A 16,639-nucleotide genomic window follows, 5' to 3' on the forward strand; every position below is an offset into this window, starting at 1 on the left:
TTGGTTTTATAAAGTTAATCGTTTGCAGACTCTCACCAGAAGCAATTATCAGTTTCCTGTGACTACTAGAAGCTTTAGACCATTAAAATGAGTGCAGAATACTAAAAGGCAACAGTGCCAGCTAGCTACTGTATACTAAGCAATTACTTAGCTCATGGAATCGCTCCCACAGAGTAACTTCCAAAATTGGTACTGGATGATAAACTGCCACATGGAAACACACCAAGAGACTGAAATGACTCAAGAGAGGAAGGAAGTATTATTTTTATAAAAGTCTGAAATTTCCTAATCTTCAACAGTGTGCCAAGCCCAATGACGTTTCCTTCAATGTTCATCATCTGCCTTAAATCCAGCTATGCTTTCCTCTGTGCTCAAATGGATTTCATTCAGAAGATAAAAAGTTAAACATTTTTAGTTAGTTTAACAAGTATTAAGATCTAGGATAAATTTTAGGCAGGAACTTTTCTGATCTGGGAATGTTACAGTAATTTGTTTTGGTCAAAGTAACAGTTGAATATTCTCGCAGTACAAGTTACTGCCTTCACCCACAGAAAAATGTGTGCAGTTTTAGTCAGTGAGAAGTCAACATTTTCATGGAAAACAACTAGTATTAAGGGAAGAAAAATGAGTCAAATAAGCCATTTTCATCATAAGACAAGTTTTTAACAGCTCTAGAAAAATGATGATATTGAAATTAAAGAACAAGGTGATAAACAGTCTATTAAATAAAGATAATAATTCACCAAAAAATGAAAATAACTTTGGTGCTTCACACTGATGTTAGCAAAAAACATCAATTGCTTTAAAATCTTGAAGGAAACAAAGAGCTTACCTTAACCTCTTCAAAAACAGAGGCCTGCTCCTGGTTATTTAGTGTTGTTAGATGCTTTTGTAGTTCTAGTTTAGTCTTAGAAGGGTGTAACCCTACCAAGAGGAACAAAAAAGAACAAATCACAGGGTCAAATTTGTCAGAATTAATCGATCACAAAAATATGCACACAATTTAAGCCAAAGCTCATCAGTTATTTGAGCTGATCCATTGCATTGATTTCATAACAGGGCATTGGAAAGAACTCTAGGTTAATTTAAAGCTACTGCTGAACTCCTGTCTTTAAAATGAGGGACACGAACTCTGCAACAAGGAGATTTACTGAGCACAGGCCACGATTATATACACTCTTAGCTGAAGATTCCATTATCACACAAGATAAAATAAACCCACGATCTACTGCATTTTAGCAAACTGCTTTGTTCGTGTTTTATGCAGTACTGCTTGGATTTTGCCTCTGGTATAAATATAATTTCCACTGATTTTCTCCAATTTGTATGCCTTGGTCTTTTCTGAAAATAAGTAAATTTATTGTATGTTAGTGAAGTTCTTGCTTTGCCTCTTGCTGAAAACATTTACTCACAGTCTAAAGCAGACTACCATCTCAGATTATTTTTTTCTGCTCTCATCCTGGATTAAATTCCTTTCCTCTATTTTCTGTGGAAAAACAACAAACCCTCAACAGTATTTTGTACTTCAGTTTCTGATCATGGCATTTCTCCTTCAGAAGCAGATGATACGATTAACCAGATGGCATGATTAAAGGCATTAGGAATCATTTGCCTTTAAGAAATTTCTCAAAAATCATAGCTAGCTGAAGACCAAAATAGAGTGAAAAGTAGTTTTGGAAGTTCTCCAGTTTCATCAAATTAATACTAGATAGGTTTTAGTCCCACAAGCTACTGTCATGTGATCTGACAAGCTGCTGTTGCCCTTTATTCACCCCAGACATCGCTTAAATGAACAAATGCTAACTGTGAAATTTGCTGAAATGCGAAGAGGGGGTTTTTTTTTGTCTTGAACTTGTTTTCTGGGCAACAGCTACAATTCTAACTGCTACATTTTCATGAAGGAGCATAGATCAACACCACAAACATGCATATTAAAAGCATACTGTTCAGTTCACGTTTAGTAGTAGTGTAATGCCAGTATCTAAGTGGATTCAACATGGCAGCAGGTCATAGCTATTGCAGCATATATTCTTGAGAAGTTCCTTATCTACAATCCTCTCTGTTTATATGGCTAATAGAGCCAAGCTAGCTGCAATTCAGTTATGTTTAGACTCTTAATTAGTTTTCAAAAATTCAACTAAAATACAAGAAAGAAGCTTAACTTGACATTGCAGTCCTCTAAAAAGACTGGCCTTCAACCCTTCATCCCAAGTCCCAAGCTCTTCTTAAGCATTCATTCCCTTAGAGTTCCACATGTAAGATTGTCCCCCAGTAAAATTGTTAACAAAAATATTTGACCAGAAGGTTCTTCAAACCTCACCTTCTATCTTTTCACATAGTTTATGCAAGCTTTGCATAGGACATCCTTCACAGAGCTGGGGCTGTGCCTTGGAAGTTTGTTGCACAGCAGCTACGGTGAAAGCCTGTTTCAATGTCATCATGATTTCATCAACCTGAAAAGAATAGAGTGAAAAAGAACAGAATTTCACTCCTTCACTGAGTTTCTGTTTTCCTTAAACACAAACACAACAGTCTTTTAGAATGATACTGCTTGTTTGGGAATGCGTTTATGATTAAAGAGAAAAGCTGTTCTCATGCCATTTGTGCACACAAACACACAAGCAAGACAAAACCCATCGTGAAGTCATAGCTCTTCCAGGCCACCCAATTTTATTACTGTGGTCTAATAAAAGATACTGCCTCTATCTAGAAACCTTTTCTTGTCTGTGATAAAAAAGCTTACTGAAGTTGTGGCGTACTGGCCTGACCTAGAGCACAGTAGTGTAGTCCTGATTTTCTGAACAGGTACACTATGAAAAAACCCTCTTCCAAAAAAGAGGCATACAGTCTAACTTAGTCTGTGCAATGAAAGGAAGTTTTATTGGATTTTAAAGGGGATTTTAACTTCTGCCTTCAAAAGAAATTAAAAGTTCCTTTGCAGACTACTATGTTAGTTACATTTTTAAATCATATTTCTGAGTGGAGCAGGATTTGAAGACATTCAGCAAACTATAGAGCATGGAGCAACAGAAGACTTTCAGGGCCTAATATTCTATTAGGCTTTTCTTTTCTTTCACTTACCAGTGCTTCATCTGTACACTGAAACACGTAGCAAACAAAGTGGAAGCCTCCGTTTTCTGAAGACTCTCTGCAGATGAACCCAAAGTGATCCACATGTCTAATTCCCTAGCACAAAAACAACAGTAATGAACCAGTCATATTTACTTTCAATGTTTTGTACCTCTGCTTTTTCCAGTGACAAAAGCATGAGAGGCCCAACAGATAGGTTGCATATCTCTGTTAAAGCTACATTAAAGTCATCTGGCCATTAAAAATCTATTCTGTTACAGAACCTATTACTTCATGAATCTTTCAAATTTCACTTAAGTCAGAGGTTGTTTGTTGTTTTGTTTTGTTGGGGTTTTTTTAATGACTGAAATATAACAGATCCATTGGAGTACACTTACAGGGATGAATAAATACTATTCAAGATGTATTTTACCCAAATTGGAAATAGCAGGGGAAAAAAGCTCATTCTGTTTTTCTTTTCTTTTCCTTAATTGGTCAACAATTGCTTTACATTTGTAAGAGCAAATCAAAGCAATAGTGAAAAATGGATAAACATTTTTTTTTTTCATCTAAAGAAACGCTTGGCTAGTTAAAAAATGAAAATGGTTAAATATATTACTTAAAGATCACTCATGGAAGCATTTATTTCTCCTAAAAGGCATGCAAATTCAGGCACAATCTACTTGCAACAATAGATAAACAGTACATCCTGGCAAAATGCTAAGAAGGTTTTTTAATTGCTGGGAATTTTTTTCTTTTATTAGAAGACTTTCGGATGAATAGAGTTAGGTGATCCCAGTGCACATCTCCTCAGTGCACCATTCTTGGTTAAAAAAAAACCCAAACCAAACAAACAAACAAAACAAAACCAAACAAAACTTATGATGATGAATTACATGCATGGTAGTAGAGCCTGTTTATAGAAATTCAATTACACTCAGCACCATTTTACTACCTTCTAGCTGTCATAGCACAACAATATTAAAGTCAGGTAAAGAGAAGCAACAAACTGTTGTATCAAAAATCATAATCGTGAATCACAGTAAATCAGAAATTTCAGTGAAATTTAAACAGTCTGAAGATGCCAAGCAGGACTTTTTTGTTGGGTTTTTTTGCTCTTTCTTGTTAACACAGCAAGAATCACTGAATATTCTCTTTTCCTTTTTATCATGAAGAAAACATTAGAAAAAAAACCATTTAAAAAGCATAAAAAGTGAATACTTCTATAAAACAGAATGTCCAGGTGTCCAAGAAAAAGAACATATTATAGCAACAGATATCCTGGACTACCTCGGTTAGCAATCCAAACAATTCAGTCAGCGGCGAGGCCAGCAGAGGCAACGGTAAGCCAGCGGCTAAGCGCTAGACGGAGGCGGACTGGGAGGTTCCCGAGGCCCAGGAGCGGCGGGGAAGGGCGGAGGGACCCGGCCAGAGCCGGCGGCTCTCGCGAGAGAGGCTGACGCGGCGTGGCCGTTGCCAGGGGCAACCGCGGGAGATTTGAACGGCCCAGAGGAGCGCCGGCGACTAGGGCGCGGCGCGGCACTTCGCGCAGGCAGGGCGCAGCGCCCCTCTTCCTCTTCCAAGCTCGAGAAGGCTACTCAAGGGGTGGGCGTGGGCCCGGAGGGAGACCCAGGTATGGTTGCCACTCGGCTGAAAGCCATTGTTAGGAAAAATGTGGCTAACGCAGGCAGAGGTCCCATGTAAACATGCAGCTGTCCAGGTCTCTGGCTGCAGGGAGTGCCTGAGTCTATCACTGATGATGGAGGGCAGCAGGGACACCTCTTGTGTGAGGTGTGACCAGGTGGATGATCTGCTCAGCCTGGTGGTAGAGCTGAAGGAGGAAGTGGAAAGGTTGAGGAGTATCAGGGAGTGTGAGAGGGAGATAGATTGGTGGGCCCGCACCCTACCATCCCTGAGGCAGAGGCAGCAGATGGAGGCTTCACAAGAAGCGGAGGTTCCCCTGCCCTCCTGCCACCAGGCAGGAGGGGACCTAAGAGATGGAGGGGAATGGATACAGGTCCCTGCTCGGGGAGGCAGGCGAATTCCCTCCCAGTCTCCCTCACTTTCCCAGTTGCCCCTACGCAACAGGTATGGGGCTCTGGAACTTGAGGACCAGGCCAGTGAAGATCAGGGTGTAGATGAAGTCCTATCTAGGGAGGTGCCTAGGCCCAGTCGGGCAGCCCCACGCATTCTCACATCCTCTGAAAAAAGAAAAAGGAGGGTAATTGTCATAGGCGACTCCCTTCTGAGGGGGACAGAGGGCCCAATATGCAGACCTGACCCATCCCACAGGGAAGTCTGCTGCCCCCCTGGGGCCTGGGTAAAAGACATTACCAGGAAACTCCCTGGTCTGGTTCGGACCTCTGATTATTACCTATTGCTGGTTGTGCAGGTTGGCAGTGATGAGACTGCAGAGAGAAATCCAAAGGCAATCAAAAGGGACTTCAGGGCACTGGGACGATTAGTTGAAGGATCGGGAGCACAGGTAGTGTTTTCCTCAATCCCTTCAGTGGCAGGGAAATACACTGAAAGGAACAGGAAAACACACCTGGTTAATACGTGGCTCAGAGGCTGGTGCCATAGGTGGAATTTTGGGTTTTTTGATCATGGGGAGGTTTACACGGCATTGGGCTTGCTAGCAACAGATGGTTTCCAGCTATCTCAAAGGGGTAAAAGAACCCTCGCCCATGAGACGGCAGGGCTCAGAGAGAGGGCTTTAAACTAGGTTTGAAGGGGGTAAGGGATAAAACTAGGTGCACCAGAGATGAGCCTGGGGGCAGCATGCCGATGTTTGGGGTGGATTCGATAACCCAGCTCAAATGCATCTGTGCCAATGCACGCAGCATGGGCAATAAATAGGAGGAGCTGGAAGCCATCGTGCAGCAGGATAGATATGACTTAGTCGCCATCACGGAAACATGGTGGGATGACTCCCATGACTGGAGTGCTGCAATGGATGGCTACAAGCTCTTCAGAAGGGATAGGCAAGGTAGAAGAGGTGGTGTGGTGGCTATCTACGTTAGGGAATGTTTTGACTGTACAGAGCTACACGATTCTGATGACAAGGTGGAGTGCTTATGGGTGAGGATGAGAGGGAAAGCCAATAAGACAGATATTGTGCTGGGAGTCTGTTATAGACCACCTGACCAGGTTGAAGAGACGGATGAATCATTCTACAAGCGGCTGGCAGTAGTCTCAGAATTGTGTGCCCTTGTCCTCGTGGGGGACTTTAACCTTCCAGACATTTGCTGGAAATACAACACAGCAGTGAGTAAACAATCTAGGAGGTTCCTGGAGTGTGTGGAAGATAACTTCCTGACGCAGCTGGTAGGTGAGCCAACCAGGGGAGGAGCCTTGCTAGACCTACTGCTTACAAACAGGGAAGGACTGGTGGGAGGTGTGATAGTCAGAGGCTGTCTTGGGCTTAGCGACCATGAAATGATAGAATTCTCAATTCTTGGTGAGGCAAGGAAGGTGGTCAGCAAAACCACCACTATGGACTTCCAGAGGGCAAACTTTGGCCTCTTCAAGGCACTGGTTGAGAGAGTCCCTTGGGAGACGGTCCTGAAGGGCAAAGGGGTCCAGGAGGGATGGACATTCTTTAAGAAGGAAATCTTAATGGCTCAGGACCAGGCTATTCCCATGTGCCGAAAGTTGAACCGCTGAGGAAAATGACTGGCCTGGCTGAAGGGGGAGCTTTTGCCAGGAGTCAAGAAAAAAAGGAGAGTTTATCATCTCCGGAGGAAAGGGCAGGCAACTTGGGAGGAGTACAGGGATCTTGTTAGATCATACAGAGAGAAAATTAGAAAGGCAAAAGCTCAGCTAGAACTAAATCTGGCCACTATTGTAAGGGACAACAAAAAATGTTTTTACAAATATGTTAACAGTAAAAAGAATCCCAAGGAGAATATCTGTCCTTTAATGGATACAGAAGGGAACGTAGCAACCAGTGATGAGGAAAAGGCCGAGGTACTTAATGCCTTCTTTGCCTCAGTCTTTAATAGGGAGTCCAGTTATCCTCAGGGTACTCCACCCCTTGAGCTGGAAGGTAAGGATGAAAAGCAGAACACACCCCCCTTAATCCAGGAGGAAATAGTTAGTGACCTGCTACGCCATCTGGACACTCACAAATCTATGGGACCTGATGGGATCCATCCAAGAGTACTTAGGGAACTGGCAGAGGTCCTTGCCAAGCGACTCTCTATCATCTGTCAGCGATCCTGGTCAGCAGGGGAGGTCCCAGAGGACTGGAGGCTTGCCAACTTGACTCCCATTTATAAGAAGGGTCAGAGGGAGGATTCGGGGAACTACAGGCCTGTCAGCCTGACCTCGGTACTGGTGAAGATTATTGAACGGTTTGTCTTGAGAGCACTCACATGGCAAGTCCGCGATAAGAAGGGGATCAGGCCCAGTCAGCATGGGTTTACAAAAGGCAGGTCCTGCTTGACCAACCTGATCTCCTTCTATGACCAGGTGACCCGCCTAGTGGATGAGGGAAAGGCTGTGGATGTTATCTTCCTTGACTTCAGCAAGGCCTTTGACACCGTCTCTCATGGCATACTCCTCGAGAAGCTGGCGTCTCATGGCTTGGACAAGTGTACTCTTCGCTGGGTGAAAAACTGGCTGGATGGACGAGCCCAGAGGGTTGTGGTGAATGGGGTAAAATCCACTTGGCAGCAGGTCACAAGTGGTGTTCCTCAGGGGTCGGTGTTGGGCCCTGTTCTGTTTAATATCTTTATCAATGATTTGGATGAGGGGATTGAGTGCACCCTCAGCAAGTTTGCAGATGACACCAAGTTGGGCAGGAGTGTTGATCTGCTCTAGGGTAGGAAGGCTCTGCAGAGAGATCTGGACAGGCTGGATCGATGGGCTGAGGCCAATTGTATGAAGTTCAACAAGGCCAAGTGCCAGGTCCTGCACTTGGGTCACAACAACCCCATGCAACGCTACAGGCTTGGGGAAGAGTGGCTGGAAAGCTGCCCAGCAGAGAAAGACCTGGGGATGCTGGTTGACAGCCGGATGAATACGAGTCAGCAGTGTGCCCAGGTGGCCAAGAACGCCAACGGCATCCTGGCCTGCATCAGAAATAGTGTGGCCAGCAGGAGCAGGGAGGTGATTGTTCCCCTGTACTCGGCACTGGTGAGGCCGCACCTCGAGTACTGTGTTCAGTTTTGGGCCCCTCACTACAAGGAAGACATTGAGTTGCTGGAGCGTGTTCAGAGAAGGGCAACGGAGCTGGTGAGGGGCCTGGAGCACAAGTCTTATGAGGAGCGGCTGAGGGAACTGGGGCTGTTTAGTCTGGAGAAGAGGAGGCTGAGGGGAGACCTTATCGCTCTTTACAACTACCTGAAGGGGGGTTGTAGTGAGGTGGGTGCTGGTCTCTTCTGTCAGGTGGCTGGAGATAGGATGAGAGGAAATGGCCTCAAGTTGAGGCAAGGGAGATTTAGGTTAGATATTAGGAAAAATTTTTTTTACTGAGAGGGTTGTCAGACACCGGAATGGGCTGCCCAGGGAAGTGGTTGAGTCACCATCCCTGGAGGTATTCAAAAAGCGAGTGGACAGGGTACTTCAGGACATGGTTTAGTGGGCATGGATGATGGTTGGACTTAATGATCTTGAAGGTCTTTTCCAACCTAAATGATTCTATGATTCTGTGAGTCTATGTTGTGTTATCATTTGAAATACTAACAATAAACCTTCAGAGCATGCCAGCTGAATGAAGAAAAATAATTTTACGTGTATCGAAATACCTGGTTTGTTGGAGTGTGACAATTACACATAGATAACAAAGGCTTTATTACACAAACATCAGGCACTAATACGCCATGAGAACAAAAAGATCAGAAGGACATTCAAATGATGTAAAGCCTGCAGCTTCTCCAACTCTAGCTCCATTGGATGTCCAGGCTAAGCATTTCAGGAGGCAGCTATGTGATTAAAGCAAGAACAGGCTGATGCAACCTGCTGACTCTCTCCCTCCATCATCCACATCAGAGATGTGTACAGAACGTGCTGAGCCCCCTCTCTAACCTTTCTCCTGAAAACCTAACTGCTACGGTGGAAGGAGCCCACCTGGGATCTTGGCCCTGCCCACAAAACTGCAAGGCACCAGGAGCTGGCAAACACTCTTAGCTATTTCAGATTAGCTAATTCAGATACCATCCAGAACCACATACTTCTTTCTGCCATTATGATATCTCACTGACGGATTGGACATTCTGGAAATTAAGTACTGATTCTGATCTCTCTTATAATTTAAATCCAGTGCCTTCAAGAAAAGATTATTCAAGTTCTTGTATGATCAAGATGAGTCCATGAGATTGTTCCGTCTTCTGAAATGTGCATACTTGGGGGAAAAGCACTCTATACCCCAATACCAATATTTGCCCAACTGACATAACATCTGCCCTGTAGCACATTCTTCAGACAGGAGGGGAGAATTCAATTAGAATCTCACTCCTACTGCTCCAAGGAGCACAACCATCTGCTGACCTTCAGGGCAAGTCAAAAAGTCTACCTAACTAGTTCCTGCCTAAGGAGACGTCCTAAGGGAACATAGGGATAAAGATTTTTCTGTGATCAAGGAGTTCTCTTCAAAGCTCTTGATCTGACAGCATGCAAACCACTTACGTTTACTCTGAAATTTTCAGAATAGGTACCTGTATGTCTAGTGATGAAAGCTATCCTCATCAAATTAAAAAACAAAGTCACTTATGAAAAAAAAACACAAACACCAAACCAATCTAAAAAAGCTAGAAGCAAATAACAGCAAATCATATTCCCTATATTTAAAAATGGGTAAATAAACCTACTGCAAAAAACTCCAGTTTTGACCGAATATCATCAAGGCCAGAACCTGTGATGCACTGAGTAGACCTGCACTACACAAGTAAGGAACTATTTTGCACTTGGCTTAGTGCAAGAAAGAGTGGCAAAATTCACATCCTGGTATACCAGGTCTTATTCCCACCCAAGCCGCACAGTACAAACAAGCATTGCATTGGTTTAATTCAAGGTGAACTTTCAGTTAAACTAGTGGGAACATCCATTCCTCAATAAATTTAAGTTTATTTATATAATTACAGTTCAGGTTATTTTCTCAGAGGTTTAAACCAAAATGATTTGTAACAGGTTTTAAAGGAATTATGTGATCTGAGGACTCTATCCTAATTTAATGAATTAAATTCAATTTCCCCGTTCACTTAAACTGAATCAAATCTGGTACACAGACAAACCAAATACAAATAAAGCCCTGCAGGACAGAAAATGGCTAGTGAAAGACAAATCCCTGCATCCTGACACTGGTTACTTAACAAAAGCTACTGGTCTATGAAATGTCTTTATGAACAGTCATTTCAGTCTGCAGGTTGATGTTTGAGCAACTCTCAAAGGAGAGTCCTCCATTCCTGTAGACAGGACCCGCCAACAGTTAGTGCAGCTGACCATACAGGAGTGCTGTAATCGCCCGAGCTGCCCCGTGTCCTTGATGTGACGGTGACTATTCTGCCCTCACACCACTGAGCCGCTGCAGTAGCTGAGCGCGAATCACATGCCTGTGTAACCTATGCAATGCCACTACTGCATCTTCACATGTGGAAGTTGCATCTCTTTCAGAACATCACCACTTGAAATAAGTCATTAGATAAATTGCACCCTCACCTAATCCATGCAAAATCAAAGTCAGAGCCATGAAAATGAGAGGCAGAAGGACAGGGAAGCAAACTCTGTGACATAAGGAACAGGGATTAATGTGAATGAGGAGGCTGTAAAACATGCTTGCCCTCAGTGCATCACACACATTACCTCTGTGTGGCAGAGGGTTGTTTCCTTTTACACACATGCAGCTTATACTCTTGAAAAAAATGTATTTTTGAAGTATTTTTCAGATAACTCTTACATGTCGTTTTTCTCCTTTCATTATCACTTCTTGAAAAATATGGCTTAGAGAATCCCAGATTTGCACAACTGTGAATCATGCACGCTGAAATCTCAAACCAGAGCTGACCAGGGTGTTCCTTCTAGCTCGTATTATTCATCCACCACACACAGAAGTGAGTCTTTATCTCAGAAATTACAATGCAAAGTATGAGAAAAGAATGATGGTTTTACAAAATTACTGATTAACTAGCAACTTGTCAATACCAATTACTGAAACCGCTGGGGTGAGAATCTATTCGAAATGCTAGGAGAGAGGAGAACAGGAGCATTCGCAAGTGGAGAATATTTAAACAAAAAAAGAGAGAAAGAATACACTGCAATCTTACCTGAGAACAAAAGGATATTTCTTTAAAGCTTTTTTCAATTGCTACTTTTTTTGTGTCAGGACTGATAAGGTAAACTTCAGACTGGCCAATCTAAAAAGAGCAAAATAAATATCAAGATGATAACAAGTAACATTACACTTCCTTTTGTCTTGCTATAAAAATGTTTCCTGGACATAAATCTCAAATTTTTTTCCTACCTATATATTTAGACCAATTAGTGTACTATTATCAGAGAAACAGAGAATACTGAAACAACATTGATTTGGCACTCGGAGCTCTGCACATTACCAAATTGAGATTTAGTTTCACATTTGAGACAAGAGACTGAGAATAGTGTTTAATTAGATGAGAGTAATATTATACCACAAGTAACTTACTTTGCATTGAGAAAATACACTCACACTCCCTTTTCTTATTTTCTGGAGTCTTGGCAGAACACATTCCCAAAAGCCACTTAATGAAATTGTCCTATAATTCAAACCCAAGCGTGTACCTCTACCTGTATTCCACCTAATTATTTTTTAGGGGTTTATTTAAGACACACATAGCATTTAATTTAAAGGCTCTAACTCAAACTATACAAATGAGCTTGCTGGAGAATATTTTCTAACTTAATTTAATTTTTAGGCCATTTGTACAGCAGTGACCCAAAAGCTGAAGCTAACTTTTGATGGGCAAAGGGCATTTTTAAGGTGAAACTATTGTTTTCAATTTTTCAGCCTCTGGCCACGTCTTTGTAACATTTTAACAGATAAAATTCAAATTTCTCATAGTTTCTAGCACATCAGGAAGTCTGCTAAGGACAAGTCTCATATCAGATTTTAGGGAAGATGGGTGGAATCTGGATCCATTCATGAGCATGACTTAGACAAACCTGCTGAAGGTTCAACCACTACCAAATCCCAAAAGACACACACAAAAACATCAGCAGCACCAATATACCTATAATTTCTTAAGGAAGGGGGAAGGGGAGAATCCTGAATGGGAATGGATCAAGTGAGATGTGCCACTTCTGTGTGTCTAAAAATGGTCCTGTGCATTCACCTTCTACCTCTTCTTTCCCTTCAACCAGTCACAATGATTTTCCCCAACACCCTGCTGGTTTCCTTGTATCGTCCCCAGGGCTGACCTCACACGTGTTCATGGGGTTATTCCTTCCAACACCTACTCAGTAGCCTCCTCCTGCTTGCTGCTGCCTTCCCCTCCCTGCAGCGAGAGGCTCCTTAGCTCAGTCCCACATACTCCTTTCACACTTGGTCCCAGGGCAGCAGGGATCATTTGAAGCCAGCTGAACAAGGGGAGAAAAAAAACCCCAATACATGCATCTCTCCCCATCCACCCAAAATACGGCCAGGAGAAAAGCCTAAAAATAAAAAAAACAAAATCCCAAGAAATTGGCTAGGAAAGCAATTCTTCAGGAAGAGATACCAAAATCAGGACTGTCTGAACCAGGTGAGGAGAGTCAGCAGATAACCCATCTGAATATTTTTCACACCTCATACATGAACCAACCTCTGCTGCAGTCCTGGGGAAAATCCAAGTAAGAACTTTAACTGAGAAAATACAAACAAATTTTTTCCTCTGGATATAAAGTTACTTTCAAGCATTTCATGTGTAGCCACACAGAAATTGATGAGCAAAGGTGAAGACCTGTGCATGCTGCATACACATCCTTCTTCAGAACCTGCTAAACACAGGGAATGGCTAACCCACAAACTCAGCTCTGCCATGAGCTGCTAGTTTGTGGATACCAGAGGCACAAACCACAGTTACTCCACTTCCTTATATTCAGCTGAATTTAGACTGGCTGAATGGCAAAAGAATACAACTGTGCATACTAAACAATATTTTCCCAGGCAAAAAGCAACCCAAGAGAGAAAGCCAGATCAGCAGAGCCCCGCAATTTGGAAATGAGCCTGTCAGCAGGCGACTGACATTATATTCAGGCTGAAGCTGCATTTGTCTTTGAGAACTGTTGCATCTATTTAATATAAATTAAAAATGCACTCACTGGAGTAAGAGGATCTGGACCTAAGCAGTCCATCTGTAATCTCCCTATCTCTAAAATATGTGCCATGAATTAATAATGGAGTCAGGATTTGTTTAAAAATCAGGCATTATTACAAAGGGCGTCTATATTTTCTGTGTGAAATACGTGCTCAGGGGAAGAAGATAAATGTGGAATTGTTTTTACTGGGGGACAGAATTTCTCTCCACCTTCTTCCACTTCTCTCTCTGATGCCAGCCTGCCACGGCTAAACAGAAGTTTTAAATCAGTTTTAAAACTACACCTCTTTCTGTGTGTTACTTTTTACAGACAGAACAGTTTGACAATCCTTCTTAAAGCAGCACTTCTCTTTCCCCCCTCCAAAAAAACTGCTGTAACTGCACCTACTCCACTCTGTTACTGCCCTTAAAAACTCCCAGCCCCAACAGCAGCTGACAGATCCAAGATGACCTTATGATAGCCAGCCATTGCAGTATCAGCTCCAGGTTTGCCTTATGTTCATAAGATATAAGATATATATAATATGTTATATAACTTACCTATCATGAGGATTATAAGAGGAGCAAATAACACATTCTTTACTTGTTTCTCAGGTCTTGAAAAACACTTTTGCTGCTCACCTATCAAGGCAAAGGCATTGCTAGCCACACAAAAGCAGGACAGGAGTGGAGGCCAGTGTGGAGTAGCCTAGGAAGTTACTATACTACTCCATCATTACACAAACATGTTGGCAGCAGGAACACTTTCATGAATTACACTGCTTACCATAGGACATAAAGTCTACTAGCCCCCAGTGATGGTTTGGTCCTCCTGCTCTAGTTACAGGTAACTCATTCACCTGGAAATTTATTTCTGCTGTTACTAGTTAGTGTAATTGTACGTACCATTTTGCAATTGTGTAACTGCCTACTAACTTGCTGTTGCTTTCTAAAAGCTGTCTTTAGAAGCCCAATGTTTCAGGTAGTGCTGTTTTAAACTATTTAATATAAACTTATTTTGACTCCATAAGACAATTTAGACTGACTGGTAATGCTTTCCAGAGAAATAGGCAAGTTTAAGTTAAGCTCTGGTAATTGCAATTAAGTTATTAAAGAAGTAACTGCCATCTGTCAGAACATCTGCCTTGGTGTTTGCCATTTCAAACTCTAAGATGTGAAAACGCCACCAAGAGCTGCAAATCTTGCTTTACCGTAAACAACATCGTCCGGTTTTCTGCAATGTCTGTTGGCTGCACAACACTGTGTCCATAGATAAGTTGACTTTTTAGGTTCAGTGAAATTGCATCTTCTTCAAAAGACCTGACAAAGCTGTTACTTCTATGGCTTCCCTCTTGCAAATCCTTCTTAAAAGCAAAGGAACGAAGCCCAGGCTGAGAAAAGGATTTCCTAATCGGCCTTTTCTCCTCCTCTTCACTGACCAAGGGCTGGAACACAGACCGAAATTTGTTGCTGAAAGAGAAGCCTCCGAAATTATTGGCAGTTTCATGTTGTTGGGATGATGAGTTGAAATCTGATTTTTTTGTACAACTTGCACGATTAAATTTCTCAATGCATTCATCTATGAGTGCTGGAGGTGCATTTTTATGTGCTACTGTCACCCGTCCACAGAACAGCACCTCAAACTTTTTGGCAAAAGGGTCTTCAACATCTGAGAGATTATTCTGAAACTCTTCTTGACGAGCGATTTTTCCAGCTTGTCGAATAGAGCTTATAATCTCAGGCACCTACAGGAGGGGAAAAAAAAAAATACACATTAGTATCTGGTAATTTATGACAAACAAGTTGCAACCCTAAAAGGTGCTCCCTGCTGTTATTTTTCTGGAATGGCTAATTTGGTTTTGTTTTCTACAAGACCAGTTGAAGTGATCTTGTATTTGTCCAACAGACACCTTATAGAAGTTAAACACTGACTAGATGAATTGCTCATTTGTCTCCCTGCAAGGAGTTCACCATCAACAACACTTTGTCAAAAGAGCTTTGTCTTTTGTAATGTTCTGTGTTTTCAGTAAAACTTTTGCACCTGAAGGAACCAATATAACGTGACAAATTCAAACTCAAAATGAAAGATAAAAATACTTCAGAAAGCATAAAAGAAGCCACAGACTAATTAATGGGGAAAGTTATTTAATCTCTGTTATTTTTCACTCCCTTCTCTTACTCAAGCATTCATGTCATGTAGATTAATGAGTCTCTTGCAAATTCGCTTTCACCATCATAATAGCATATTACATTGTTATGGCAGTTTGGGGCTTTTTTAAACTGTAAATAGCTGTGTTTTTTAAAGAAACATATTCATTATTTTAAATGTTCATTTTTGTTCTACCATCCTAGATGACACTCTCAAACAATATTACTTCCACATACAGTATCACTTGCAGGCCATCCGTATGAGACAGCAGTCTGCTACAGCCCACAGATGTTGTAATTATAAACAAAATTCAAACTGCCATCTGATATGTTTTAAGTAACAGTAAACGGTAACAGCTTCTGATATGGTTATAAGGTAAATATGTAACATGCATATGCTATCTGCTAAGCTGCTGCGAGGCTCATGCTTGGTTACATCCCACTGCTTTGACTGGCCTAGGAGATTAAGGTTGTCCTGCAGCCTGTGCTGCTGCCATAATGACAAATGCAGGGCCACCATCTATGACTGCAACAGATAATTCTGCTGACTTTTTAATTTCCCCAAATTACTTTTGAGAAAAATCCATGCTAAGTGTGCCAGATCCCTGACAAAACAAATTTCCTCTGTCATGCACCAGTTGGAGCTTGCTTAGTTACAAGTATTTGGTTGCGGATAGTACAGAAAGAAGTCTGGGAGCAGCAGACTAAAACAGCAGCCCAGAACCATCTGCTGTATGAGAAAAGGCATCCCTAAACCTAAAGAATGCTTCGGAGACATGACCTCTGTCTTTTTCAGACATTTCTATGGTTATCTAACACTTAAGCATAACACAATAATGTACATAAACCAACGCAGGAAACAGCAAAGGACTTAAAGGAAAAAAAAAAAGGGTTGAACAGTGAAAACTGAATGGTTATATTCTGGGTGCTCATAAAGACCTCAGTAGGATTCTTTTTACAGACAATGAAACACAGATATATAGATATGGATGGATGGGCGGATAGATATATAGATATACATACACACACATACAGCTAGTGGATTTAAGACAATAAGTAACATATTACAAAATAAACAAGACTACTCAGGAAGCATTACTTCACCCTCGAGCGCAAGGCATGAGTCATCAGCTAATCACTCAGCAAAGACAACTGGGGAGAGGTAAGAAAAG

General features: G+C 41.9%; 1 protein-coding gene across 11 annotated transcripts in view; it reads right to left on the reverse strand.

Annotated features, from left to right (window-relative positions):
• The window catches only part of TBC1D1 (TBC1 domain family member 1), a 123,671-nt gene that overhangs the window by 54,061 nt on the left and 52,971 nt on the right, over positions 1-16,639 (reverse strand). For all 11 annotated transcript variants that reach the window (XM_052780264.1, XM_052780268.1, XM_052780269.1 and 8 more), the window contains 5 exons: positions 14,531-15,064; positions 11,334-11,423; positions 3,082-3,186; positions 2,321-2,453; positions 833-924 (listed from right to left, as the gene is read on the reverse strand). In XM_052780264.1, coding sequence (XP_052636224.1) covers positions 833-924; positions 2,321-2,453; positions 3,082-3,186; positions 11,334-11,423; positions 14,531-15,064 — 954 coding nt within the window. The remainder of the gene's footprint in view (positions 1-832; positions 925-2,320; positions 2,454-3,081; positions 3,187-11,333; positions 11,424-14,530; positions 15,065-16,639) is intronic.

The sequence above is a fragment of the Harpia harpyja genome, chromosome 2, assembly GCF_026419915.1.
Source record: "Harpia harpyja isolate bHarHar1 chromosome 2, bHarHar1 primary haplotype, whole genome shotgun sequence".
NCBI classification, from domain to species: domain Eukaryota; kingdom Metazoa; phylum Chordata; class Aves; order Accipitriformes; family Accipitridae; genus Harpia; species Harpia harpyja.